Here is a 24853-nt window from a genome sequence, read left to right on the forward strand (position 1 = left end):
TATGTATATCCTGAAGTCAGAAATAATTGCTATGGGGATGTTGCATGTTCTCTGTAGCTCAAACATTTGAAATCCAGTTGGAATATTATAATCTATCTTGACCAGAAATCATATGCTGGGAGAAAGACTTACTGGAATGATATTTTGGACCTCTGGTTTTCAAGAGGATGGATTTGAATACTGATGCCATTTATGACCTTAATTTATGACAAATTATGGAGTTCATAGTTCAGTTAAGCAATTTAACTGTAGAAATCACCAAAGACAGTAGCTAAATTGGTTTAATTCCTCAGAGCAGGAATTGCTGCTACTGGATTTGAATAAATGGACTGGTTTATGTTCTGTAATATTCCAGCTGTCTTGCATGGATACTGAGACTTGCCCTTTGGAGAGCCAACTCTTCCTGTTGATGTTGCTAATTCAGGCTCCTAACTATAGCTGGTGTAACTTAAATCTTAGATTTAAGCCTAGAACAGGTCATGTGTACTTCCTCTGATCCCTCCATGAAATTATGCAAAGAGTCACTTGAACAGAAACCTTGCTTGTAGCTAAATTGCTGCTGTTGTAGAACGAAATATAGATATAATTTGACAAAAAGGGTTGAAATAACTAATTATTTACATCATTTGGAAAAAAATATGCATGGATAACTATTTCACATTCCCAAAGCATCAATAAATTAATCTTTCAAAGTGCTTTGCTGATAAAGAAAGAAAACAATAACTATCCCCTCCTTCCTCAGAGCTCTCCTCAGAGATCTAATCAAGATGCTGCTGGGGCAATTCCACCTCTCAGAAGAAGGTCTTTACAAAGAGTTGAATTTCTTGCATCATGTCCAGAAGGTGGCAAGACTTGGGTTTGGCCAGATCTCCAGTTGTGAGTTGCACACCTGAGGGCCCTCTACTGAGCGTGCCTTGTCCCCAGTAGTAGTGAGTTCACCCTGGGGGCTATCAGCTGAAGCATCTGCTCTAACTTTATCCCACAGTCATAGTACAGAAACAAGTAGCCTCAAAACTTAGGTGTTGGCCCAACCAAGTCCTTTAAGAAACAATTAACTCTCCCACTTCTGATTGCTTTCTGCCTTTCCCCAGTGTCCAAAATATGATAGGATTGGCATGAAAACTCTCACATTAAAGGCATGACTTACTGTTCTGAATTCCCCTTTATTAAAAACTTAATATTTAACTGCATATTTCAGGTCTTCATGTAACACCCATGTGCAGCTCTTCTGCAATAACTTCTGTTTCTTCAAGAAAAAAAAAAATATATGTATATATCCTGAGGAAGAGAGTGGGAATAATATACACAAGGGAAAGGGGATATGCCTGAGGGAAAGAACTGAATGTTAACTGTCTAGATTATTTTTATAGCACCTTCATGTGAAAAATTTTTTAATATAACTTAATATATTCTTTTACTTTCAGAGGATTGTGGCTGATAAACAGGAGAAACGAAATCAGGAACGTCTGAAACGTAGAGAGGAGAGGGAAAGAGAAGAAAGGGAGAAACTAAGGAGGTAGGGATCTGTTTTAATTGCATGTACATTATGACCTCTTTATGTTTAATAAGAAAACTGATACAGTTCATACACACTTCTAAATAGGCAGAATTACAATAGTTTGCATTTCTTGGAAACTTAGAAGGATTGAGACGGAATTTCATTCTAAATCTTAAAACATGGAATTGTTCTCATAAAAAGCATTTTTAAAAACTGCTGATAGTATTGTCTCTAGAAATTTGAACAAAGGGCCTTTGGGTAATTTTCAGGTGTGTACCTTGTTTTGAGACCTGACAGATGTGAGCTTGCATGCATATGAGTGCCTTACATCTCTTAACAATTTCCTTCAGAGATGTTTGAAATTTTTCTTACTGGAAGCAGTTCAGTGTATGATTAAGGAAGGCAGTTCCCTGTTCTTCTATGGAATAGTAGCTTCCAGGCCTGGTGGGGCTGGAGTGGAATGGAACCTGAGTTGCAGTTCTCTTGACATGTTAAGTTTCAGAGGTTAACAGTGAATTTCTGAAATCTGTTGCAGTTTGGTACTATTTGCCTATCAGGAAATCTGGGAATACTGACTTCCCCTGGAAACTTTTTCTGTGGGAGGGATGTAAGTTAAAGAGCTGGTCAGATAATCTTCTGGGCTTCTAGTAGAGTTGTCTCAAAAATAAATTTTAAAAGACCCAAGCAACATAAAACAGGGATGTGTTTCCTGATAGACGTGTTACAAAGATGTTGACATCAAATAAAAGGCCTTTAAATACTTGCTGCTAAAGCAAGAAGTACAATAACAGGTCAGCTAGCCTGGTTTATTATTACTAAATTGCACTTTATTTGATAGTGAGATTCTCTTAAGAAAAATTACTATTTTCCATTTATTTCAGGTCCAGATCCCACAGCAAGCATGCCAAAAGGTATATAAATCTGCAGACAAGGAATACCAGCGGTGAAGTTAGCCTTTCACAAGCTGGAACATTTTAAGACTGTCTAGCACTGTTAGTTTAAGATGTCCATCTTTACAAACAAAGCTTTCTGTTACATAGTCATCTCTCTGTGTGTTTGTACACTGTTTATCACCATGCTACTCAGTTTATACATCTACATCTATTTTGTGGCTATTACAATGCAGCTTCATGTCCCAAGTAACTCTTAAAACACAGAGAATTGGTTTTTCTTTACAAAAGCTTCTGGCTAATACCTTTTGGTGAAAGCCCATGTTTTCAAAATCCCTAAGCACCAGGTTAACTCATCAGATCACCCATGGATAGTATGAGTGTAGTTTCAAATCTACACAGTTAAAGGTCACCAGTGAGGTATGATTGCAAAGTGATTTGGATGGGGAAAAAAATAAGAAAATGCCAGATTTGTGTAGTGTTTAGAACCTTCCAGATTAGTTTTGTTGTTGTAGCTATGAGGAACAATATAGTCTGGTTTTTAAAGAACATCATAACACAGATTCTGGCAGATGATCCCTGTCACTGCATCATTAAGTTCTTCTTTCCCTGATACAGATACTAGTTTAAAATGTAAAAAGTAGATTTTTTCATATTTTTATTTGCTTTCAGGAGCCTGAATTTGCTATGCTGTAGCCATACAGTCATGAATTAATTATAAAATTGTCTGCATTAGGTAAAAAGGAGTTTGTAGGCTTTCTGATGTTGCTTTCCCCTGTCTGTTTGCCTGTGAATCAGACACTGCAATGGCTGTGAACACTGCAGGCCATTCATTCTCTGTACAGATGTGCTCCCACATAGAGTGTGTAATGTTCACAGCACTCTGGTGAGAGTGGCTGGGTGAGAGCAGCGTGTGCTGAAAGCCCTCTCTGTTCCTAGGTCTAGGTCCCGGGACCGCCGCAGACACCGCTCTCGCTCGGCCTCGCGGGAACGCAAGAGACGGACTCGATCCAAATCCCGCGAGAAACGGCACCGCCACAGGTCCCGCTCCGCCAGCCGCAGCCGGAGCCGCAGCCACCATAGAAGCAGGCACAGCTCCAGGGAGAGGAGCCGAGAGCGCAGCTCCAAAAAGAGGTGAATGTTGCCCTAGAAATAAATGGCTTTTCCCAACACACAATGAGAATTTTCACACTAAATTGAGTTTATGTTTACCACTTAGTAATTTCAACACATTTTGAGTCTGTCTCAGATTTCAGTTACAACTTCAGCATATTTATGATTTGACACACCAGCGTGCTTTATTCTCTTTTTTGTTTTAATATATCAATAACAGAGTTATATATTATTTCTGTTTTGGATGAGTGTTACAGGGTATTTGTGTCAAGTTGATACCAGTTTCATGCAGCATAGGAAGTGAAACAGCTGCTTTTCATTTGAACCCAGGGATATCAGCAGTCATCTTACTGTCAGTGCATTCAGGTTTTCCCTTGGGCTCTCGTTCCCAACACCCATCTGTTGTGAACTGCACCAGATGAAAGTAAGTTTAGGTATGTCTGAAAGTAAACTGCATCTGAAGATTGTGCTTTGCAAGGATCTCTCGTGGAAAGATTACTGCAGGGGGCAGGCTGGGGCTGTTGCTTTTGAATGATTCAGTTGTTGTCTGCTCCTGAGGATTGGCTGACTTATTTACACTAATGAGGAGAGCATAGGGTATTGCACAATGTGGCATACTTCGAGAGCAGTACAGTGAAAGGGTGCTCAGTCTTAAAACCCTGAGACTGTTCACCTACATGAACATAAAAGGTCAGGTTTTGAAGTGGCCACACATGCGGGGCTTATAGTTCAAATTATTTCAGGAGTTAAATCATAGTTACTTCTGCAGGGGACTTGGGCACAAGGTACTTGATGAACAGTTGAACTAGATCCAGGATGAAGTTCTTATTTGGCATGTAGCTTCTTTTCTTCTGTGACACGTAGTTTGTGGAACGGGGTAATGCCTGTGGATCCCAATGTTTTTTGCAAGTACTAAGTCTTGCAAAACACTACATTCTAGGGGAAGTAATCTTTCCAGATGAGCAACTAATGTGAAAGTTCACTTCTTTGTAAGCTTACAAAAGGAAATTAGTAGAGGATTTTGAAAACCTTAGTTTTAAAGCTTGGAGGTTAAGTGATAGTAACTTTCTGTAAGGGGAGAGAGTACAGTCATGGTCCAGAGTACCAGATTTTTTGACTAGGAAGTGATTGGCTAGCTGTTAAAATTTTTCTGTAAAAATCTGTATGAAAACATTTTGTGATTGCAGTACATGATAAAATACAGATGGAGTGTTTTTCAAAAACAGACCTAAGTGCATCTGTAAGGGAATATAGAGGAGAATGTCTAATCCGTTTTTCTCCCATACAAGTAGCTAATTTAGTTTAAAACTTATCCAGTTCATTTAAAAGAATCACTGGAGAATTCTGTCTCCATCTAAAGGTTTTGAAAATGCCTATTTATCTATATATTAAAAGAACACTACCCCAACCTTTCAAAGTCACACAAAGGTTAATTCTTATAACAAAATATGGTCGTAGAACAGATTCCAGATTTGTTTTGTGTTTGTCATATAGAGCCTCCCTTCCAGAATTATGCAAGTTCATTTCCCGCTACTTTTAAGCAAACTCCTGTTTTTATATGTGTTTTTTAAGTTTGTAATTTATAGTCTGAGAAAGGCTAGACGCTGTTCTTAAACTAGAGACTGCAAATGAGAAATTTCCACTCCACTCCAGTTAATGTAAACTTGGGGGTGGAAGCTGAAAGAGATGTAGTCAAGCACATTGAACTTAATCTGGGCTCTGTAATAAATGTGGATAAAAGACAAGTACTTTGAGGTAGGATTTAAAGTAGGAAAGGGAGAAGGGTAGAATGATTTGGTGTCTTCTCATACACTTCTGTTTATATAAATCTAAAGCTGGGCTGGAAAAAGAAGAAAAATATAAAACCTAAGTGCTGATTGATAGCTACCAGTTCATGTCTAACTTGAATTCTCAACTGCACCTTTCAGATCCTCTAAAGAAAGATCTTCCAGAGACAAAGAGCGTTCGAGAGATCGCGATCGAACATCCCGCGACAAAGACAGAAGCTCGAGGGAGAGGTCGCCGCGGGATTTCAAAGACAAGAAACGTTCGTACGAAAGCGCCAACGGCCGCTCGGAGGAGCCGAGGAGCTCAGAGGAGCGTGAAGCAGGGGAGATTTAACTGGCTGTATATTCACCTGATCTCTAGCTTCCTATGGAGTTGCATACTTTGGTTTAGTTTACAGTTGTTCAAAGGGACACCAGTGAGCAGTTCCAACACTGATACAACTAGGGTAGATGTACAGTATATAAAAGTGGTTATAACAAAGTCAGAATTAAACCCCATGAATTAATGGTGCCTAAAGCTGGGTCCTGGACTTCCACCAAGTTGTAAAACTTTTCTGAAAGATTTCTCTCTATTCAGGACAACAGTTTTATGTACCAAGATGCAGATCTTAATGTTTTTAATCTCCTTTCCAATACAAGTTAGTGAACAAATTGTATTGTACTACTTGCCTTGGGTGCTTTTGAACCTTTATAAATTCTCCAATTCTGCTCCAGTCAAAACAGCAGCATTGAAAGGTTGTATTTGGGGGGATTTTTTTTTTGTTTGCTTTTTTGTAAGAGGGTGGGTGGATGGATATTAACTTTTACTCTAAGATTATGTTCCCAGTGTTGGGTTTTATTTTTGTTTGGGATCCTAGGAGTTGATTACAGTGGGAGCATTTAGACAGGAATGTGTGCTGGAGAAAGCGGAAATGTCTTTTTACAGTGCCTACTTAGACTTGGAAATTGAACAGCTGTTGCATTACATCTTTTTTATTTCTACTTAAATTTTGAAATCAAAGCCAGTCCCATATCTGTACCATTTGATTGGTATGTGTTCAATATATTTGTTTTTTTTCCAGAAGGACTCTTTCTGCTTTTTCTTGTGGAGTACATCTTTAATTGTATTAAAACAAACAAAAGAACCAGCAAAAACAAACAAAAATTAAGAACAAAAGAAATAAAAAAAAAATTTAAAAGAAACCATATTGTCCAATAACTTAACAAGGATATTCTGGTCTGTTAAGGTGGTTAACTGGCAGTTCAGTCATTTTAAAAATATCTGATTATTAGAATTTTTAACGTACAGATGTGCTCTAGGAGAAGCAGTCATTCCTCTTGCAGTCCTGATTATTCTAAAATCTTCAAAACCAGAAACATGTGGAGACAGAATCATAGAGCATTTTGCGTTGGAAGAGACCTTAAAAATCATCCAGTTCCAACCCCCTTGCTGTGGTCAGGGACACCTTTCTCTAGTCCAGGTTGCTCAGAGCCCCATCCAGCCTGGCTTTGAACAGTTCCAAGGATAAGGCATCCACAAGTTCTGTGGGCAACCCCTCACTACCCTCACTGTAAAGAATTGATTCCTAATATCCAGTCTAAATCTACCCTCTTTCAATTTAAAGCCATTCCCCCTTGTCCAGACACTACATGTCCTTGTAAAAAGCCCCTCTCCCTTTGTAGGCTCCCCTTAGGTACTAGAACATTCTGTAAGATCTCTCCAGAGCCTTTTCTTCAGGCCGAACAACCTGAACTGTTAGTGGTGCTTAATCCTTCTGATCATCTTTGTGGCCTGCTGTAGACCCACTCCATGGTCCATGTCCTTCTCGTGCTGAGGATCCCAGAGCTGGATGCAGCATTGCAGGTGGGGTTGGTGGGGGTCCCACCAGGGCAAAGCAGAGGGGCAGAATCCCTGCTCTCACCCTGTTGCTCACACTGTTTTGGGTGCAGTCCAGGACATGTTTGGCTTTCTGGGCTGTGAGTGCATGTTGCTGGGTTGTGCCCAGCCCCACATTCACCCCAAGTCCTTCTCAGCAAGACTGCTCTCCATCTGTTCATCCTTCAGTTTGGATTTGTGCTTGGGATTGCCCTGGCCCAGGTGCATCAGCTTGCACTTGGCTTTGTTGAACTTCTTGAGCTTTGCAGGAACCCATGCCTCAAGCCCGTTGAGGTCCCTGTGGATGGTATCCCTTTCCTCCAGTGTGTTGACTGCACCAGCTTGCTGAGGATGCCCTTGATCCGAAGGGGTTGCTGTCTGTTCTGTTGGATTTAAAGTGCTTTGGGGTATTTAAGCTACTCAGATATGCCCCTACTCCCACACAGTAGAATTTAGACATTGGTAAGTTTTCCTTCTTGTGGTCACACCACTGAGTTACCTAATAGTGATGCTTAAGAGCAGTGTTTGTAATGCTCTGTTGGCATTTCCAGCAGGTTCTGCAGCCTGTCTCTCCCTAGTGCAAGTGCCTGTGACCGCCTGCTAACATCCTTGTGTAACACCATTCACTCTGTGCATCCCTCCTCAGTGTCATTTCTGTAGCATCTTTGGTATGGTCAGAGCACATGGGTGATAATCCTAACACTGAAGATAATTTAGCAGTGTATTGACTGGCAGTGAAAGCTAGAACAGGACATTTACACCTCTGCAAGGACTTGGATCCAGCACTGCACATTCCACTTTGAATTCACGTCATTTTAAGCTGCCAAAGTGATGATGACTAACTACTTAACCATTTATTTATTTATCCATTTGAATTCTGAGCATGAGTTTCCTTCCTGGGACTGTTTCTTGATTTCCTGGATGGCCCAGGTGTTTGTCTGTCTGCTACAGCCAGAGTCCAAGAGCTTGAAAACATCTATCATCACACAGTTGTTAATGGAATTCTAGTGGTGTGACAAAAGGTGACCAGTCATTTCAAATATATCTTACATAGCACAAATGCCAGTGATTCTTTTGGAATTCCTTTCTGGATTATATTCCAGAAATACTCAGGACCTGTCTCTGCCTGCAGCCAGCAGCTAGAAATTTTGTATTATAAAAAGTGGGAGGAAGGGAGGGTGGGTGAAACTTGCGTACTGTGACAAAACAGTGCCTAGACTCCATGCTAGCAAATTCTGGATAATATGCTATCCATTTTACAAATGGCTTTTAAATTTAAATTGCAGAAGGGAGATTGGGTTTGGGCCTTCCCTTATGTAGAGGAAGTACCACACTTAATGTTAAGCAGGAAGGTATCTCTGATTCCCTCATAAAATAATCTGAATTACTTGTGAAAATACAGGACTGAAGTGCAGTTGGGAAGAAAAAATTAAGATGACTGATGAAACACACTTAGGATGCAACAGATTTGGAGCATCTATCAGAAGAGGAGAGCTGTGCCTAAATATGGATCTTCCACTCATCAGAACCCAATGACCTTAATTTCCAGGACTGAAAAACTGAGGTATTCATCACCTGTACATTTCCTGCTGGACAGCTAAAGTGTGGTATGGACTGACCTTAGTCTTCATGGTTAAATAGATTGTGAAATGGAGCTCTTGAGGGAACCTAGGGGTGCTGTAGATGAGCATCAGCTTTTGAGATCTTGGAAATTTTGCTAATGCAGTTGTAGCTCTATAGCAGTTATTCTCAAACTGAAGATGTACAAAATGAGCAGAAAAAGTAAATAACCGATTTAAAGTGTTTGAACTGCAATGAACCTGCAAGCATCATTCCCATATCTCATAATCAGTCTGGATTAGTCAGGGGAGTACAAAACAAAAAGGTTAAGATGCTAAGGAGCTGGAGAATGGCACATTGCCAGAAATGAGCCTGAACATGGAATGGTAGAATTGGTTACTTTGAAAAAGCCCATCAAGAACATCGGATCCACCCATTAACCCAGCACTGCCCAGCCCACCACTAAACCATGTCCCCAAGTGCCACATCTTCCTGCCTTCTGAGTACCCCCATGGATGGCAACTCAGCCACCTCCCTGGGCAGTCTGGCTCCATGCCACCACAGCCTGTGTGTTGCTTTTCCCACTGCAACAGGAGGAACCACGCAGTAAAATGGTGACATTTCCAAGCCAAAGCTTGGCCTAGTGCCACTGGATCCCATTACCCAACATAAGACTTGCCCGTGGAGCTGCCAGAGCCTCTGTCCCCATGCCTTCCATCAGCTGTTGAATCTGGGAGTTCCCATCCCATTGCTTCAATGATAGATAGCCCTGCCCTGGAGCCCCTCTCCCTGTCTAGCGTATCTTGCACCACCCATCCCCAGGGGGAATGGGAGAAAATAGGTAAACCGGCTCTCTAAGCCAGTGCAAAGTGATGACTGAGCAAATGTTAAATAGCCTTCAAGCAGGGATTATCTATGTAGCAGAAGAGAGAATGGTATCAAGACTTGACCCCTGGGGCCAGTGCAAGGCAGCCGAGGGCTTAGGTGGCTACATCCAAGCAGATAGGTTATGCTGTACGGGCACAGAAGTTGGATGTTGTAGTCAGCATTAAACTAAGTCTAAATGCAGAATGAGCCACGGTTCAGAGGCATTGGCAGCATACAGAGTGTTCTGTAGGGGCGTGCACCACCTGATAACCCCTCCTGTTTACTGTTCTCTGTCCCACATTTCACATGCCATCTTCCTCAGTATCACTTTCCTTTATTCCAAGGCAGTAGAGATTAGTTTCTTCTGATGTAGGGGCGCATAAAAAACGTTAATGCACTCTCTGTCCATTCCTGCATGAAAGGGCTTTCTCTTTAGTTTTATGCTATGATCACTTTTTTCCACTTGATTAATAAATTCATGCCCTGTTACTGCTCATGTGATTATTAATTCTTTTCAGTAAGACCTGAAATCTGTCTTTCCCTGCAGTTTGCAAAACTGTGAAGCAGCATCCTGCGCAACATGGAATTTCGGGATCTGATGGGCCACTCCGGGCCACAGGCCCCCGAACACCAACGCCGGCCCTTTTTGGTTGGCAAACAAAACTCACCGGGCCAGGTTCCTGATGGCAGATTGCAGGAGCCACTTGGCACTGCCAAACCAGCCCCAGTTGGCACTGGTGCCTGCTTGGGTCTGGGAGGCAGCCTGCACAATGCCGAATTTCAGCAACCAGCCAGGCCGGACCACAGGCCCCTGAACACTAACGCCGGTCCCTTTCCCCTGGCAAACAAATGTTGCATCAGCAGCTGGAAATACAAGGAAAGAGCAAGAAATGGTTGCTTCTAGCCCTGGTTTTCCCTGCTTTCCCCTCTGTGGGCATGTAATGGAGTCAGCAGGCAATCAGAAAGTTCTCTCACGACCTTAACTCTCCTGGCTCTGGCTTTTCAGTTCCTATTGCTGGGCAAACTGCAGTCCCAAATCCCTTTCCCTAGGCTCAGTGGTGCTGCCAGAGTGCTGCAGGCAATCAGAGTTCTGCTTTTCCATCAGAAAAGCAGGATTAACTAGCAGCAAAGTAGGGCTGGACACCAGCAAGGTCACAAAGGGCCTGAGAGCAGCAGGAGCTGCTGTGGCTGTACAGCCCTTTCCCAGGTTGAAACCATCTGACAAGTGCTGACTGTGGTAAAGTATTGATGGTAAAGTATTGATGCTCATTTAAGTGCACAAGGGTTAGAAATCGTTCCAGGTGCTGGCTCAGAGGGGCTGCAAAGAAGACACTTTTACAGCACTGGCCCTCAGGCACCTTCAGCCCCGCTGGAGCCTCTGTCTCCATCTCTGGAAGCTGGTAAGTGGGTGGGGACTTTGCATTGGAACCGCTCTAACTTTTCTAACGTCTGCCTTCAAATCTTCCAAACTGGTTTGCAGCAGAGCAATGGGAGTAAAGAACTGCCACCACCTCTTTTCTGAGCTTTAACTACTTGTACTCCTTCAGAGGGATTTGAGACTATAAATAGTTTTTTACACATATTGTTCTTGCTTTACAGTTTTTGCCAGTTCTGTGAGATATGCTTCCCTTTCTCCTTGAGCTGAACAGAAAACTGAAGCAAATAAAGCAGCCTGTCCCATCTTCCCCTCTGGCTAGAGTTCCTCTTCTGGACTTTGGGATGTAGCATCCTTTGCCAAATGCAGTGGGTGATGAAAGCTACATGTTAAATGAAGGAAACATCTGCATTTTTGCTTGGTTACAAAACTTGCATCATGGTTAAGTGGAACTCATGAGAAGCCTGACTGCCACAAGTGTAATGAGTGCCTGGGTGGGAGCTTGAGGTGGTTTTGGAAATCCCCCAGTACCACCAGGAAATGTGCACTGAAACCAGCTGCCACTGCTGCACATCACATTTTCTGCAAAGCAAATGAGAGGGCACATCTGCTTTCTCTGTGTTTATTGCATTACACTGAAGCAAACCAGCATGTGGTGATTTGCAGTTATTAGCTGATTATTTCCAAGTCTAAGGAATACCAGGAAAAGCAATTAAACGGTTCAGGACCCAGTTAACACTGAAGGAAGGCTCAGGCTGTGTGAGTGGACAGAACCGAGTCCTGTGCCAGGCTGAGCTGCCCACACAGCAAGGCAGCAGTCTCCCTCAGCTGCGTGCATTCTCAGTGCACAAGAGCCAGTGAGCTCTACTCTTGCTTCATGGGGGAACTCAACCCAAGTAATTTCCTGGGAGTAACACAGTGAAATCCACACCCTGGAGATGTTCATCCCTGCCCAGAGGGGTCCAGTGGTGACCACACTCAGTGTTGTCATCCCTTGTGCTGAAAGCTGCTCTGAGAAACCAAGGTTGGGTGAATCTCCTGGCTCCTGCAAGATGGGACTTTCCTCATGTCTCCCCCAGATGCTGGTCATTCCCATACACCACTTCCCCCTTGTTTAAGTTCAAACACAAAACAAAACTCAGGCCTCTTAAATAATGACCTCTACAAAGATTGTGGAGATGCTCCAAAATGTCCTGTCATTCATGAGGATAGAGAGGCGGTAGGTGAGCCAAAGAGCTGCTGGTGCTGCTGGCAGGAGCAAGTCTTTCTTTTAGGACTAGAAAGCTTAAAGTCACCATCTTAAAATGCAGTCTTCAGGGACAGTGGCCAGAGGAACCCACCTGAAACCAACTGCAAAGCAAATCAGGATTTGTTGGTTGACTTTGATGTATCTGTAGGTTTTGTTTAGCTGTAGGAACTCAGTTTGCTAAGGAAATTACTGACATTGATATTCTATATTGTATAAGCCTTTTTTCTTGCTTTTTTATTTTTAAATTTGAATTTTTCCAGCTGTGGCTGGGGGCCCAAAAGCAGCAAATCAGTGCTGGTAAGTTGTTTGAAGAGCCTGGAGGGTGCACAGCCTCACCAACCCTCCTCTTTGTAGATATTGTTCAGGTGGGTACAGATTTCATTGGTCACCTTCTCAAAGGAAGCTTTGCAGTCTCCGCCAAATTTCTCCTCCATCAGTTGTAAGATAATGTCACAGATAATCTAAACAAGGAGAAGGGAAGAAACAACCATGGTGAACTTTTCTCCCTAAGAACTTACATAGCTTTAGCTGGGATTCTTGGAGGGCAGAAAGGGGTAGAAGAACAATTCAGAGCACATGACCTGCAGAGCTTGTAATAGGGCATGGAAAATAAGCTGCATTACAGAATTCACAAAAAAACTGCTGCTGGTGTTTTTAACTACCCCAGTTAATGTTGACTGCACCTATCACTTTAGGATGGCTGTATAGGACTGAGCTGTGCTTCATCCATCCACTGCAATCCTTCTCCAGGCAGGGGACTGTCCCACATATTTAGAGGCCATGATGAGCCCTTTGTTGGACACCTGTGGAATATATACATGGCTTGGGGGCTAAGTTTTTCCCTGACCTTTCCTGCTCGCTAGCTATCCAGCCCACTGTAGCAGAGTTCTTGCAGTGAGGGAGGTGGTATATTTTGAAATGCCAACTCCTTTCCTCTACAACATTTATTGTTTTGTGTGCATTTTTACCCTGAAAAAGTATTTTCAGCCAGAAATCATCAGTTATTTTCCCACTCATTGAAAATTGGGCCCACTGCTTTTGAAATCACCTCCATTTGGAAATAATCTTTGCCAGAAGGTGCCTCTTTTTGCTGTGTAAGGCAGACAAAATAGTTATAAATGCACTCTGCTAGTGACCTTAGGTGGATCTGGGCAAGTAAGTTGATCCTGTATTTATTATTTGAGTTTGTTTAATTATGACAATGCTATTGTCATTGTTGCTCAATAACAGCTGGTTTAGTTGTCCTGCAAAAGCTCAGCTCCTGTTACAAGATAAAAAATACATCAGGGACTGAAGCTCAGTGTTAGAAGTGCTTTTCTGTATCTTGTTATTAAATGGCAGGTGTAGGAATCATATTGCTCTGAGAAAACCCTCTACAACTCATGGGCAGCTGTGCAGCTCCCACCACATCACCTGCCTGCACCACATCTGCTCTCCAGCCATCTTCCCCACCAATGCCAGATCTCTCACTCCTGCCATCTTCCACCACCAACCTCCTCACCTTCCACCACCTCCATTCTCTGAGGCATATATATGTATTCCTACAGACAAAGCCTATGTTCCTCAGTTCTACCCCTCAAAGGGGAAAACATGCCCTCCTCACAATTACACCCTTTGGGAAGAGGGCTGCTCACTCACCCTAAAGTTTTTGGGGTCAATCTTCAGCTGGGTGGCATGTTTCTTGCCAAGTGGGGTCACTATCCCAAGAAAAGCCTCAGAGTTGTCCAGGTGTTGCACCATGTCGTTGATGGCACTGAAAACCTTCTTGCCATGGCCCCTGACTTGATCTGACTGTTTCATCTCTTCAGCAGAGTCCATGCCTTTGAAATGTGTGAAGTAGGACTTGGTGTCTGGGTGCTCAGTAAACATCCTGTTGAGGAATGAGAGATATCCTGACTTGTGAACCAAGGTATTAATGCAGATATAGCCACACATTCCAGGCCTTGCCTTCCACATTTATGTCTCCTTTCCCCTTCTCTTTATTAGAACAGACTTGTTTTTCCTTTGCCTTTTGCACCTGTGCATAACCCACAGGCACATAGCAGCCAGTCCTTTCTCCCTTGCCTCTCCAGGGCATTTCCTTTGCTCATTCCACCTTAAAACCTATAATGAACTTATTCCACTTCTTCTAAAGATAATATCTTCTGTGTGTTACTTTCACAAAGAAGTGGCAGCACGTTCACATGGGGTGACTGTGACAGTTTAATATTCCCAAAGATGTTCTGGACAACAGATATGACTACTGTGATACTGGTGGATGTTTTCATAGAGAAACCCTACTATTGGTTTTGTTAATTAATCCCTTCCTAGAGTTCACTGCAAAACATTCTTACTGCCTGTGATTGATTGTTGTTTGAGTATGGGGTACTGCTCATTCCATTTATTCAAAAGTAATGCTATTCAGTGTGTTTGAAATTACCTTTGATCAATTACAGTCATCTTGGTCAAACTCTTTTTAAAAAGCAGTTTACTCCTTTGGGTAAACTGGTTATCCACCTGAAATATCCATAGCAAATTCCACATTGCACTTGACAAAAAAGAGTCACAAAATGGTTGGGCTTGAAGGAACCTCTGGAGGTCATCTGGGTCAATACCACTGGTCAAACCAGTTGCCCAGGACCATGGTCAGATGGCTTTTGAGTATCTCCATGTACGGAGACTCAACAACTTCTTTGGGCAATTTGTGCCAGTGCTCAGTTGCACTCAGAAGTAAAAAAAAAAAAAAAAAAAAAAAAAGTTTCCTGATGTTGAAGGGAACTGAAGGGAACATCCTGTGTTTCAGTTTGGGCCCATTGACTCTGGTCCTGTCTCGTGGCTCCACTGAGAAGAGCCTGGCTCTGCCTTCATTGCACTCTCCCTTCAGGGTTTTATGTACACATTGGCAAGATTCCGCTGAGTTCTCTCTTCTCCAGGCTGAGCAGTCATAGCTTTCTCTGCCTTTCTTTATTGGAGAGATACTACAGTCCCCTTATCATCTTCCTTGCCCTTTGTTGGACTCCTTCCATTATGGCCACGTCTCTCTTGTCCTGGGAAGCCCTGACCTTCTCTATAGGCAGGCCTGGGGCTGTAGGACACTAAAGCAAAACCTTCTAGGGTAAATTAGCCCAGGGAGGCAAGCTACTGGATGCTACTAACATTTTATGGCTGCATTTGTGACCCTAACTTCCTCAGATTGTGCCACCTGCGGATGGAAAGAGCAGCATGTAAAGCTTTGTGAGGGGAATCCAGGCACAAGGTGTGACATACAAGGAAGCTGGAGGGAGGAGTAAATGTCTGATAACTAGAAATAGTATTTGAACTGATCCATGCTTATGGAAGTGATGTAAGTCCCAGATGAGAATGGACTATGTGAAATGTCAACAGAAGAGAGGGAAACAGGATGGAAATTAAGAGAGGAAAGTCCACAGAAAGATTATAATACAGTGGAGCAGATGGACTGAGGCTGAAGGAGAATCAGAAGTGTAATACAGAGCTTTTAAAAAGCATTAAAAGAGTTTAGAGGTAAAGAGGAAGAGGGGAATAACGCCCATGTTTTGTTTCCATTCTCTTTCATACCACATTTTCTTTACCTTACATGGGTGAAGATGTTGCTCTTGTCTCTTCTTCTCTTCCCATCCCCTTACCCCTTTCTTTTTATTTTTCCTGTGGATTGCTCCTCTTCCCAGCAAGGGCTGCATGAAAAACATCATGACATGCTCCTAGGCAGTAACTCCATCCTTGCTGTTCCACCTTCACTCCTCCAGGGCAGCAGTTGGATGGGCTCTTTCCTTACCTGACCAGCACAGCTGTCCCGTTGTCCTCAGCATCCACATATATCTTCTCCCAGGCACCACGAGCACTTTGCACCTCTGCTTCAGAAAGTGACATGGTGGAGGAGATGTTGGCAACAGAGGGTGCAGCAGGAAGGAGAAGGACAGGGAGGTCCTGCAGGGTCCTTCTGCTCCAGTTCTCTCCTCAGGGCTCTCTAAATACTGCCCTGGGGAATTAAGAGATCTTGAAGGGTCTCTTTGTCTCTGTTACCCTCAATAACATTTCTGCAGGTTTTAGAGCTACCTAATCACTTTTAATCAGGAAAGAAACTGACCACATGAGGAAGAGGACTAGCCCTGTAGTCATAGGTCAGGTGCCAAAGCAAAGGTCTCACTGTCTGAGAAGGGAAAAAAGGCAGTTTTCAGTAGAGGAAAAAAAGATAAATTCTCTTCCCCTCTCTCCCCTGCCAAAGCCAGTGCTTGGCTCCTTTTCCTGAAGGTGATCCTTGCCTGAGCACTAATTTTCCTGGTTTTCTCCCAAGAGTGCTGCTGTGCTGAGGGCACTCTGGTGCCCTGCCATCCCCTCTCCCTGGCACTCTTTGGTCTTTCAGTCAAAGATCCTGTTTCTAGTCCAGCAACTCTCTCCAGCCCTGCCTTCATGCCACGGTCTCTGCTTTCCCCACAGCTCTCTGGTTTTACAGGGGCTCACCCCACAGCTGCTCCCAGCCTTGGTCCCATGAGGGTGGGAGGCTTCACCAGCCCAAAATGTCAGCGTTGCAGGGATGGTGATGGCAGCGTGGCACAGCATCCATGGCCATAGTGCCCTGCAAAGCCACTTCCTTTTAGCACTGCAGGTAAAGGGTGCGGCACAGCCAGGCCAAGAGCAGAGCCATTTCACTTTCCTAACCCTCTTGGCTGGAAGCTGGGATCTCTGTCCTGTCTCTGAGCTCTGACTGCCTGGGAGACAGAGAAGGGGTGGAAGAAGGGCCAGAGTGGAGCTGCAGACAGCATCTCTGCACTTGTTACAGTCATGGTCACTTGGAATTGGAGGCAAAAAGTTTTCACGGATTATCCATGCAATGCCTGGGCTTAACCTCTGGCAGGAATGTTCTGGTTAACTCCAGGGCACGCACGCAAAATAAGGGCTAAGGGGCTTGAGAAACTGCTGCTGGATGCTGAGGGGAGACAAAACCTCATATTGTTTGGGATGGTTTAGAGGAGGGAAGGAACAGGTGTGAAGGGAAAATATGCAGCATGTCAAGAAAAACCAGCCTGATACCCCAGGGCAGAAGGAAAGTGCTGGATGCAAACTCATAGAGACGGACTGGTCTTGGTGATGGTTGTGTCCCACTGCTGCTGCGGGAGGCCTCAAATGACCTCACTGAAATCTGTCCCCTCTTGCCTCTCTCTCCCTTTTTACCACACAGCAAACAAAGAGCAGTCTGGTAGAAAGCTGCAAAGCTTCTGTGGGTGCCCCATCCCTGGAAGAGTTCCAGACTAGGCTAGAGGGGACTTTGAGCTACTTGGTCTAGTGGAAGGTGTCCCTGCCCATGGCAGGGGGGTTGGAACTGGATCTTTAAAGTCCATTAAAGCATTCTGTTCCTAGGGTCTCTTCATGGTTCCATTGCTCCAGCACCCCACTGTCATGGTTTCAAGGCTAACTTATAGTTACTGACAACTTTTTGTGAATCTTTAACTTCCTCTGACATCAAGCAAGCAGGGTAAGCCAGATGGCGCTGGGAAATCTGGAGCAGAAATCACAGCCATGGTGTTTGGGCTGTGACAAAGCTGTTCCTCTCTCTGTCCCCAGCAGGGGGAAAAGAGGATGTGCCTCTGACTTCGCTGACAGGAAGTGGTGTCAGTACTGCAGAGGAGGGGTTGCTTTCTCTCAGTTTCCAAGAAATCACGTGCTTTAGGCAGAAAGCAGCTGGCAAGACCCAGCCACAGAAATGGGTGGCACCATCTAGTCACCCAGCTATTTAGGATCCAGCAGCCATCACACCTCTAGAGCTCACTGATGTCCTGGTTACGGGCACTGCAAACCTCAGTGTCTTTTCTTATCCTTGAAACTTGGGCATCTGTGATTTTTAGCATAAACACCCTATTTGTTGTTCAGTGGGGTTGATCCCCAGCTCAGCAGACACACCCTGTTTCAGAGGATGGCTGCCAGGGGCTCAGCAGCTGTAACTCTTCCCAACTCCCATGGTGGTGTCAGGCTGAGGGTGGAGCCCCCCACATTGCCAGGTTTCAGGGATGCTTAGCCCAAGACCCTGACACAGTGCTGCTTTCACAGAAAGGACAAACACCTGCATCTGCTCATGCTCAGTGTCTGAGGTTATCAACACAAGCCAAACTAGGAGCTGCAGTCACAACTGTTGGTGTCAATGTCTGAATCCCAAAGCCCACCTAGCACATGGGTGGGAAAGGCTTTCCCCACTGCCACTGTCCCAGACCGTTCTTCTCTTCCCATTCCAGGGCCTTGGTGAGCTCGGGTGGAGCCGTGTTGGGCTTTCCACTGGTGAAAATACCAAATGCAAAGAGTAACAAAAAGCAGGATTACTCTGCTTCTTGGGACCTAGCCCGCAGAATAGCCCTTATGAAGTGTTCTGAGTGGTACCACCTGACCTGGTAGAAATGCACACAGGTGTCTGTTGTGAATATTTTTATTGCACACATAAACATTTTAAATTTAACATTTAAAATTTCAAAATCATTTCACTTTTATATATCATACGGCGTAGCATATATGTAGGTTAGTCCTCTGAGTGCTGCTCTCACGATTAACACCATTCAGTACATGGCCAGCAGTGACTCTAACGTGATCATTCAACTAATAAGGATGACAGGGCTGAGTTTCCTTGCACTGTATCCAGCAAACCAAGAATTGGTACTGGTGGAGGCTGGTGTTCAGCAGAGAAACTTTACATCCTTGGTAAAGGGGAAGAAAGCCAACTCCACAAACCCCAGCCTATTGGAATAAGATCCCAGTATTACCAGATGGAACATCCCTGGGCTCGTCTGACCCTTGCTGCTGGACCAAAGGCAGCAGCTGTGGTATTTCACCTCAGAGACACCTTTGGCTGGCTGGACATTGCAGCTAGGCACTTGGAACAAGTCCAGGCTTGCAAGGACTCAATGTTACCACTGGTGGAAGGGCTTTAGGCGAGGTGAAGAGGAAAAGGAGATGGATTCTGCTGCAGGGTTTAATCCAGAGTTTTATTCCAGGGTCATAGACATCTGAATCTTGTAACAGCTGCAGCAGAATCCCGACCGCATGGTCCCAGTGTCCTTTTAAGCCTGGGGAAAGGGGGAGGGGAAGGGGTAGGTGAGCGACCAACCAGGTGGGAGGGGGGAGGAAGACTCAGGGGACAATGACACCTAGACAGGCCAATGACCCCAGGGCTGAGGGGCATCTTTTGAACTGCACCAACCAGACGATGCCCTTGCTGGAATGTTAAGACTGACTGACAGCACTTAGCAAGGGGGGAAGTGGGAGGGGAAGGGAGAAGGTATTGCCACACCTGGGAAACGGCTGGGATAGCTAAAACAGGAAATGGCATCACACTGCAACACCAGCCCACCCCAAACCATCAGTGTGCTATCAGCATCATTCTGGACCCAAACCACACACCAGCATCAGGGTTGCTATGAAGAAAGTTCACTGCACCTCAGCCAGACACAGCACACTCCAGGACTGCATCCTTTTTGTGGACAAATTTAGGCTCATGAAGCCTTTGCAGTGCTCAACTTGTGCACAGGTGCTGCAGGCAGGAGGAAAGAGATCAGCTTTTACGGATATAGAAAATATCATGCTCAAATCAGAGATTCAGAGTACCAGGGCTGCACAGAGCCATCAGGCAGCAGCATATGCACTATTCATATCTGTAATGTTACAACTGGCATTTATATCTGCTCAACTGATGAGATTGAACCACCCAATCATTTAATGGAAACAGGACTCCCACAGGTTTTGGACACAAGCCCCTAGACTGGTTCACTCAACTCCTCTGTCTGGGACACTGGAGCTTTAATTACATAGAGTTTATATAAATCATATGCTGAAGAAAACAGAAATCCACTAAATATCACCCCCAGCAGAATTAAACCTGGACTCTGATGTCAGAGAAAGAGAAGATGTAGCTGCAAGAAGACATCAGGCTAAAATAAACAGCTATGGGCTGCTTTATGTGGAAGTTAGACACCAGTCCAAAGGCTTTCCATCAAACACAGGAAGGTCACAGATGACTGTATTGATGGTATGGACTATTGTGTTCAGAGACACAAGCTAAAAGGGCATGAGATAAACCAGCAGGAAAACCTGCTGTCAGATACAAGAGAAAATAAAGTGTTGGACTGAAAGGGTAAGGAATGGAAGGAGGAATGTGAGGAATGGAAGGAATGGAATGGAAGGAACCAGAGAATCAGACTAGTAGTTTTCCTGCGTAAAAAGAAAGTTGAATGATGAACTTACTGGTCCAATTGTCTCCTCTACGGTAAAAGTCATAGAATTGTCAGAATCATAATGGTTGGAAAAGGCATCTAAGATCTGTTCAATATGATGAGTAATTATAAGATAAAAAATCTATTATAACTGTCCGACTTTCTTGGGAAGTAACATCAGTACATGTGGCTTTAAATTCAGTGAGCCCAAACTGAATCTCAATTTTCAGCCTGCGCTTTAACCCCAGCCATGTGGCTGGTGATGGCACTACACAGGAGCCAAGCAGTTCCATCCCTTCCTCATCCACATACTGAGCATTCTGTTTTTTTGTACAATAGAAAGCGAAGGTTACCCCTGTTTGATCTGGTTCCATTGGAGAGAAATCATAGCATGCAGCTTTGTCTATGTTCACTGACTCCCCAATTTCCACCAGTTTATAGAAGAGATCTGTGCAATAAATAAAGTCACCAGTTTTCGAGACCTTCCGTTTACGGGCATCATGGATAGCATCATCAAATTTCTCACCTACTCTTAAGCCATATGTCCTACAGCTGATTCTTGAGGTAATGATGTGTGGATTAACTCCAAATAAAACAGCCCCTTTTGCAATGGCTGCCTGGGCCTCCATGGGACAAAGGATACGACACTTGCTGCTAAAGGCCTGCCTCACTGCATCTCGCAGGATAATGCTGAATGCAAAGCCTCCCACAAGTAAAATGTACTGGACTTTGTCCATCTCAGGTCTGCAAAGAATTTCCCCCAAAGCAGAAATTATATTGTTGATACTGTAGTCAAACAAGCTCTTCATTTTCTCATATGTAATCATGATTGTCCCATCACACCACACAGCTCCTGTTGCATTTTTAAAGAACTGGGAGATGTCCTTCTTGGACTCTGCCACTCTGGTCAGGTTGTAGTAGCAGCGTATGTAGACTGCCTCCCTGCTAGCAGAGCATTTCTGTAAGCTGAAGTTGTACATCATATTTTGTAATTCAGTAGGGTACTTCTCCACATATTCATCCCATACACCATCATTGAATATTTCCTTGAGGAAATTGGTGAAGTTTTCATCCACTCTGTTGCCTCCCCATCCACCTCCACTTGCCTTATGTAGCTCCTTTAGGGAATGGTTTTCTTGGATCTCATGTACTGTGATGTCTATGGTGCCACCTACAAGTGCAAACACACACACAGAGACAGAGACTCAAATTAATTGTGCTGTTTGCTTTAAAGTGCACGAGTTTCCACGGAATTCAGTCTTATCTTCTGAATTCCCAACTCACAGATGTGCTTTTCTCCTGCTTTCTTTTCTCATCCTCCCCCTTCTGTTATTGCCAGTGCTGCTCTAGATTTCTTAAATTTCTGCACTTAATTGTTTAAAAGCCTGGTCTCACGAGGCTCCTACAGTTATTTCTGATAAGAGCTGAATGTTCCAGCTTGCTCACGGAACAAGCCAATCTCCTGTCTGATCACAAAGCGAGCCTGGCCTCCTCACATAGGTGGTTGACTCCTGAGCAGTGGTGAGAAGACTCTCAGGAACTTGTGGTCCTCTTGATGCCTCTTCGGTATTTGTTCACAAGCACCACACTGCTCTTGGCAGAAAATTCACATCACACCAAAAAACCTCAGGAATCTAGAGAAATTACTGCAAAGTGCTTCATCAAATATTCTTAATGATTTACTCTCCAGTGCCTGCTAGCTCTTCTCTTTGGTCACTTGACTGGGCACTAACTACAGTTGCTTCTGGAGAGGAGGCGGTGAGCTCAGGCTACACAGGAGCTGGTGGCTGATGCTGGGACACCGTGCTGGCAGATCTGCTGTGAGGGCAGGGCCTCGTGTTTGACTGTCTGGCCTGAAGAGCACTGCCAGTGCTCTTCAGTGTGAGACACAACCCTGTTCTTCCCTCCTATTCTTCTGCCTGCTCACAGGATCTCATTAGGTGAGAAATAACATTAAAACTCTATGACAAGCACAGCAGTGGAGTCCAAGCTCTGGGACCTTCACCTATTGTGAAATAGTCATGCATCACACCCAGCAAAGATGGTACCTGTTGAACAGGGAAAATTTTACCTCCACAGTCAACGACAATATACTGGATCCCAGGGGAGTCTTCAAACTTCTTGTCACTGCTGTCTGCCATAAACCCTTCATGTGGAAGCTTCTTGCACCACAGCGATGCAGCTTCTGGCTCCAAGGCAATGATCAGGTTCCTAGAGAGCATATCAGAGATAATTCCTGCCTAAAATCACAAAAGAGAGGAGTCAGGTCAAGGAAAGGGGGTGAGATTACTGCTGCATGAACATCACCTGCAAGGGAGTTTGTTCTCACCCTAGCAGCTCATGCAAGGGTGGTGGCTCTTGCACTGCTGATCTCTGTGGGGCTCACTTCTACCTGGTGGTGGGGAGAGAGGGCAGAGCTGTTGTACTGCCATTTGGGTACATCCTCTCCCTCACCACGCTCAATGTGGAAGATTTCTCTGCCCAATGGGCTAAGATTTGAAATACAGCTTGCTTACATATTGAGGAGCTCCTATGGTTCAATTGGGCAAAGGAAGCTCCAAAGGTAATTTGAGGAAATGGGATAACTCCTGCTTTTACCTCTTTTGCTGCCAGTCTCATGAACTGCTTGGCAGCAGCGCTCCATATGGCTGGGACAGTAATGACCCAGGTGAACTCCTCCTGGTCGTAGACAGTTTGGGAAGAGGCCTCCTTGATGGTGTTCAAAGCATGTTCCTTCAGGAAGCGCAGGCTTTCGGAAAAGACTGTCAAGGCAGGAAGGAACTTTCCATTGGTGGCTTTCAGCTTCATGCCAGCTGTGATATTCTACCAAAAAAAAGGCCCAGGGTCATATGGTGCAGTGTCGGTATGAGACCTGTCCCCTTCACACCAACACTGCACTGCATAAGGCACCCAGACACCCCTGTCTCCAAACCAAACTCCCGGCACTGGCTTCACTACTGTGGCTGAGTCCAAGTGGCACAGGTCAGCTACCCAACTGCTTACCCACCACACCTGTGATTCAGAAGGCAAAATGTCAATGTGGTTGATAATTCAGCTGTTTCTCCTAGGCCAAATTTTGTAAAGACACTGTGGATCCTATATCTATAGGATATCCTGAAGAGCCAGCAGGGAGTAATTCTGTAATGAAATTTTTCTTCACCATTTGCTCCTCAGATGCAGAGAAATAGTTCTGAACTAAAACCTCCCTCCAGCCCCTGCTGAAAGGGAATGAGAACCAACCTTGTGACAGACCACATCATTCCCAGCTGTCCTGGGGAGGAAAATCTTCAAAGAGGCCTCCCATCCACCAAAGAGAGGACCTGAGGCTTTTGCTGGGACTGGCCTTGTGCTCTGGCTTATTCTATGCTTGAGAGGCCCTGTGGGACCCAGGAGCCCTAGGGCAGTCTGGTGTTTGGCTGAACAAGCAAACACAGATAAAGCTGTGAACTATTCTAAACCAACACAGAGCCTTCAGAGAGAAATTTGATAAAGCCACTGCAGGCTTCAAGGACAGCTGGACATCCTTACATTAGCTTCAGCATAACATTTCAAGGGAGGGAGAGACAAGCTAGGGGGAGCTGTATAACATGGGATGAGATTTTAGGCAATCCCAAAACTGCCCATCTCCTTTGAATTACTGGAAATTTCACTTGATCCATGTTTCTTGTTGAGGACTAAGGTAGGGAGTCCCCAGAGGGAGACCAGTTTCTCTGTCAAGCTTGGGAACAGGGCAGCTTTTTATTAGGAACAGGTATTTGCCTTCACCCATGTATGCAGTCACGTTTTATTGTCTTTAGACAAAAAACATCATGAAGGAAGGGCCTGGGAAGCTTCTGACAAAAAAAAACCAAACAAACTTCTTCTTTTGTTCATCAAAATACTCTCTGACTTGCATTCATTCTCATCAACCAGACTTTCTCAGTCTACTTCATGGATTCTCTAACCCCCACCCCTCAAACAAATGAATAGCCCCAACCCCCATCAGCAGTAGCTCTTCCACCTACCTTGTTGTACAGCTGCATCTTGAAGTTCTGGAAGAAGTACCAGCTGTCAGCTTGGCTGGAGGGCAGGCTCTTGTACTTCATCACAGCATCATAACCAAAATATTTGAACTCCTGCTTCTGGTTGAACAAGATGCTCGTAGGCGTCTTTGGGGTCTTTAACCCATGCTCTGCTCCCCAATAAACCTGGCGGATTTGGTCTGTACCTGAAGCAAGAGAAAAGCAGTACCCGCTGTAGGATGTGCCAAAATCTATGGCAACAACAAACATTGGCTGGCTGGCCATGGCCGCTGCAGCGCAGAGGTGTGCAGCTCTGGGAGCACAGAGGCATGAACAGGGACTGCACTGAAATGAAACTGAGAGGTCTGATATTGCAGAGAGAAGGGCAATCTCCCCTGATTTTATTGGCTGGAGATAGACGTGACTCTAGACATCCTGTAAATTGTACGTTTTCCTGTAAACAAGGAAG

General features: G+C 44.4%; 3 protein-coding genes across 6 annotated transcripts in view; 1 reads left to right on the forward strand and 2 right to left on the reverse strand.

Moving 5' to 3' along the window:
* Positions 1–6466, forward strand: part of LUC7L2 (LUC7 like 2, pre-mRNA splicing factor) — a 29985-nt gene extending 23519 nt beyond the window's left edge. For 3 of the 4 annotated variants that reach the window (XM_064702259.1, XM_064702261.1, XM_064702262.1), the window contains exons 7-10: positions 1425–1516; positions 2380–2409; positions 3328–3522; positions 5430–6466. In XM_064702259.1, the coding sequence (XP_064558329.1) occupies positions 1425–1516; positions 2380–2409; positions 3328–3522; positions 5430–5622 (510 nt within the window). In that variant the 3' untranslated portion in view covers positions 5623–6466. The remainder of the gene's footprint in view (positions 1–1424; positions 1517–2379; positions 2410–3327; positions 3523–5429) is intronic. The other variant, XM_064702260.1, reaches the window with a different exon arrangement.
* Positions 6467–12526: 6060 nt separating this feature from the next.
* LOC135457380 (cytoglobin-1-like) lies at positions 12527–16061 on the reverse strand. Its single transcript, XM_064731911.1, has 3 exons — positions 15967–16061; positions 13833–14064; positions 12527–12655 (listed from the first exon to the last, which is right to left on the reverse strand). Exons 1-3 carry the CDS (start codon positions 16059–16061, stop codon positions 12527–12529), a joined length of 456 nt encoding a protein of 151 aa, XP_064587981.1.
* A 2564-nt stretch (positions 16062–18625) lies between these two features.
* On the reverse strand, positions 18626–24789 carry LOC135457388 (heat shock 70 kDa protein 12A-like). Its single transcript, XM_064731924.1, has 4 exons — positions 24388–24789; positions 22982–23206; positions 22455–22623; positions 18626–21554 (listed from the first exon to the last, which is right to left on the reverse strand). The coding sequence occupies exons 1-4, from the start codon at positions 24667–24669 to the stop codon at positions 20494–20496; spliced, it is 1737 nt and encodes a 578-aa protein (XP_064587994.1). The 5' UTR covers positions 24670–24789; the 3' UTR covers positions 18626–20493.
* Positions 24790–24853: the final 64 nt, after the last annotated feature.

Source organism: Zonotrichia leucophrys, chromosome 1A, assembly GCF_028769735.1.
Source record: "Zonotrichia leucophrys gambelii isolate GWCS_2022_RI chromosome 1A, RI_Zleu_2.0, whole genome shotgun sequence".
NCBI lineage: Eukaryota > Metazoa > Chordata > Aves > Passeriformes > Passerellidae > Zonotrichia > Zonotrichia leucophrys.

Bases quoted from the DNA above. Each gene is read 5' to 3' on its own strand.
- LOC135457380 (XM_064731911.1), bottom strand. From the start codon at position 16,061: ATGTCACTTTCTGAAGCAGAGGTGCAAAGTGCTCGTGGTGCCTGGGAG. The intron at 14,065-15,966 runs GTAAGGAAAGAG...ATTCCTCAACAG, and splicing joins GGGACAGCTGTGCTGGTCAG to GATGTTTACTGAGCACCCAG. The intron at 12,656-13,832 runs GTGAGTGAGCAG...CTCCTTGTTTAG, and splicing joins TTGACCCCAAAAACTTTAGG to ATTATCTGTGACATTATCTT.
- LOC135457388 (XM_064731924.1), bottom strand. From the start codon at position 24,669: ATGGCCAGCCAGCCAATGTTTGTTGTTGCCATAGATTTTGGCACATCC. The intron at 23,207-24,387 runs GTAGGTGGAAGA...TTTTTTTGGTAG, and splicing joins AGATGCAGCTGTACAACAAG to AATATCACAGCTGGCATGAA. The intron at 21,555-22,454 runs GTAAAATTTTCC...TTGCACTTGTAG, and splicing joins TATTGTCGTTGACTGTGGAG to GTGGCACCATAGACATCACA.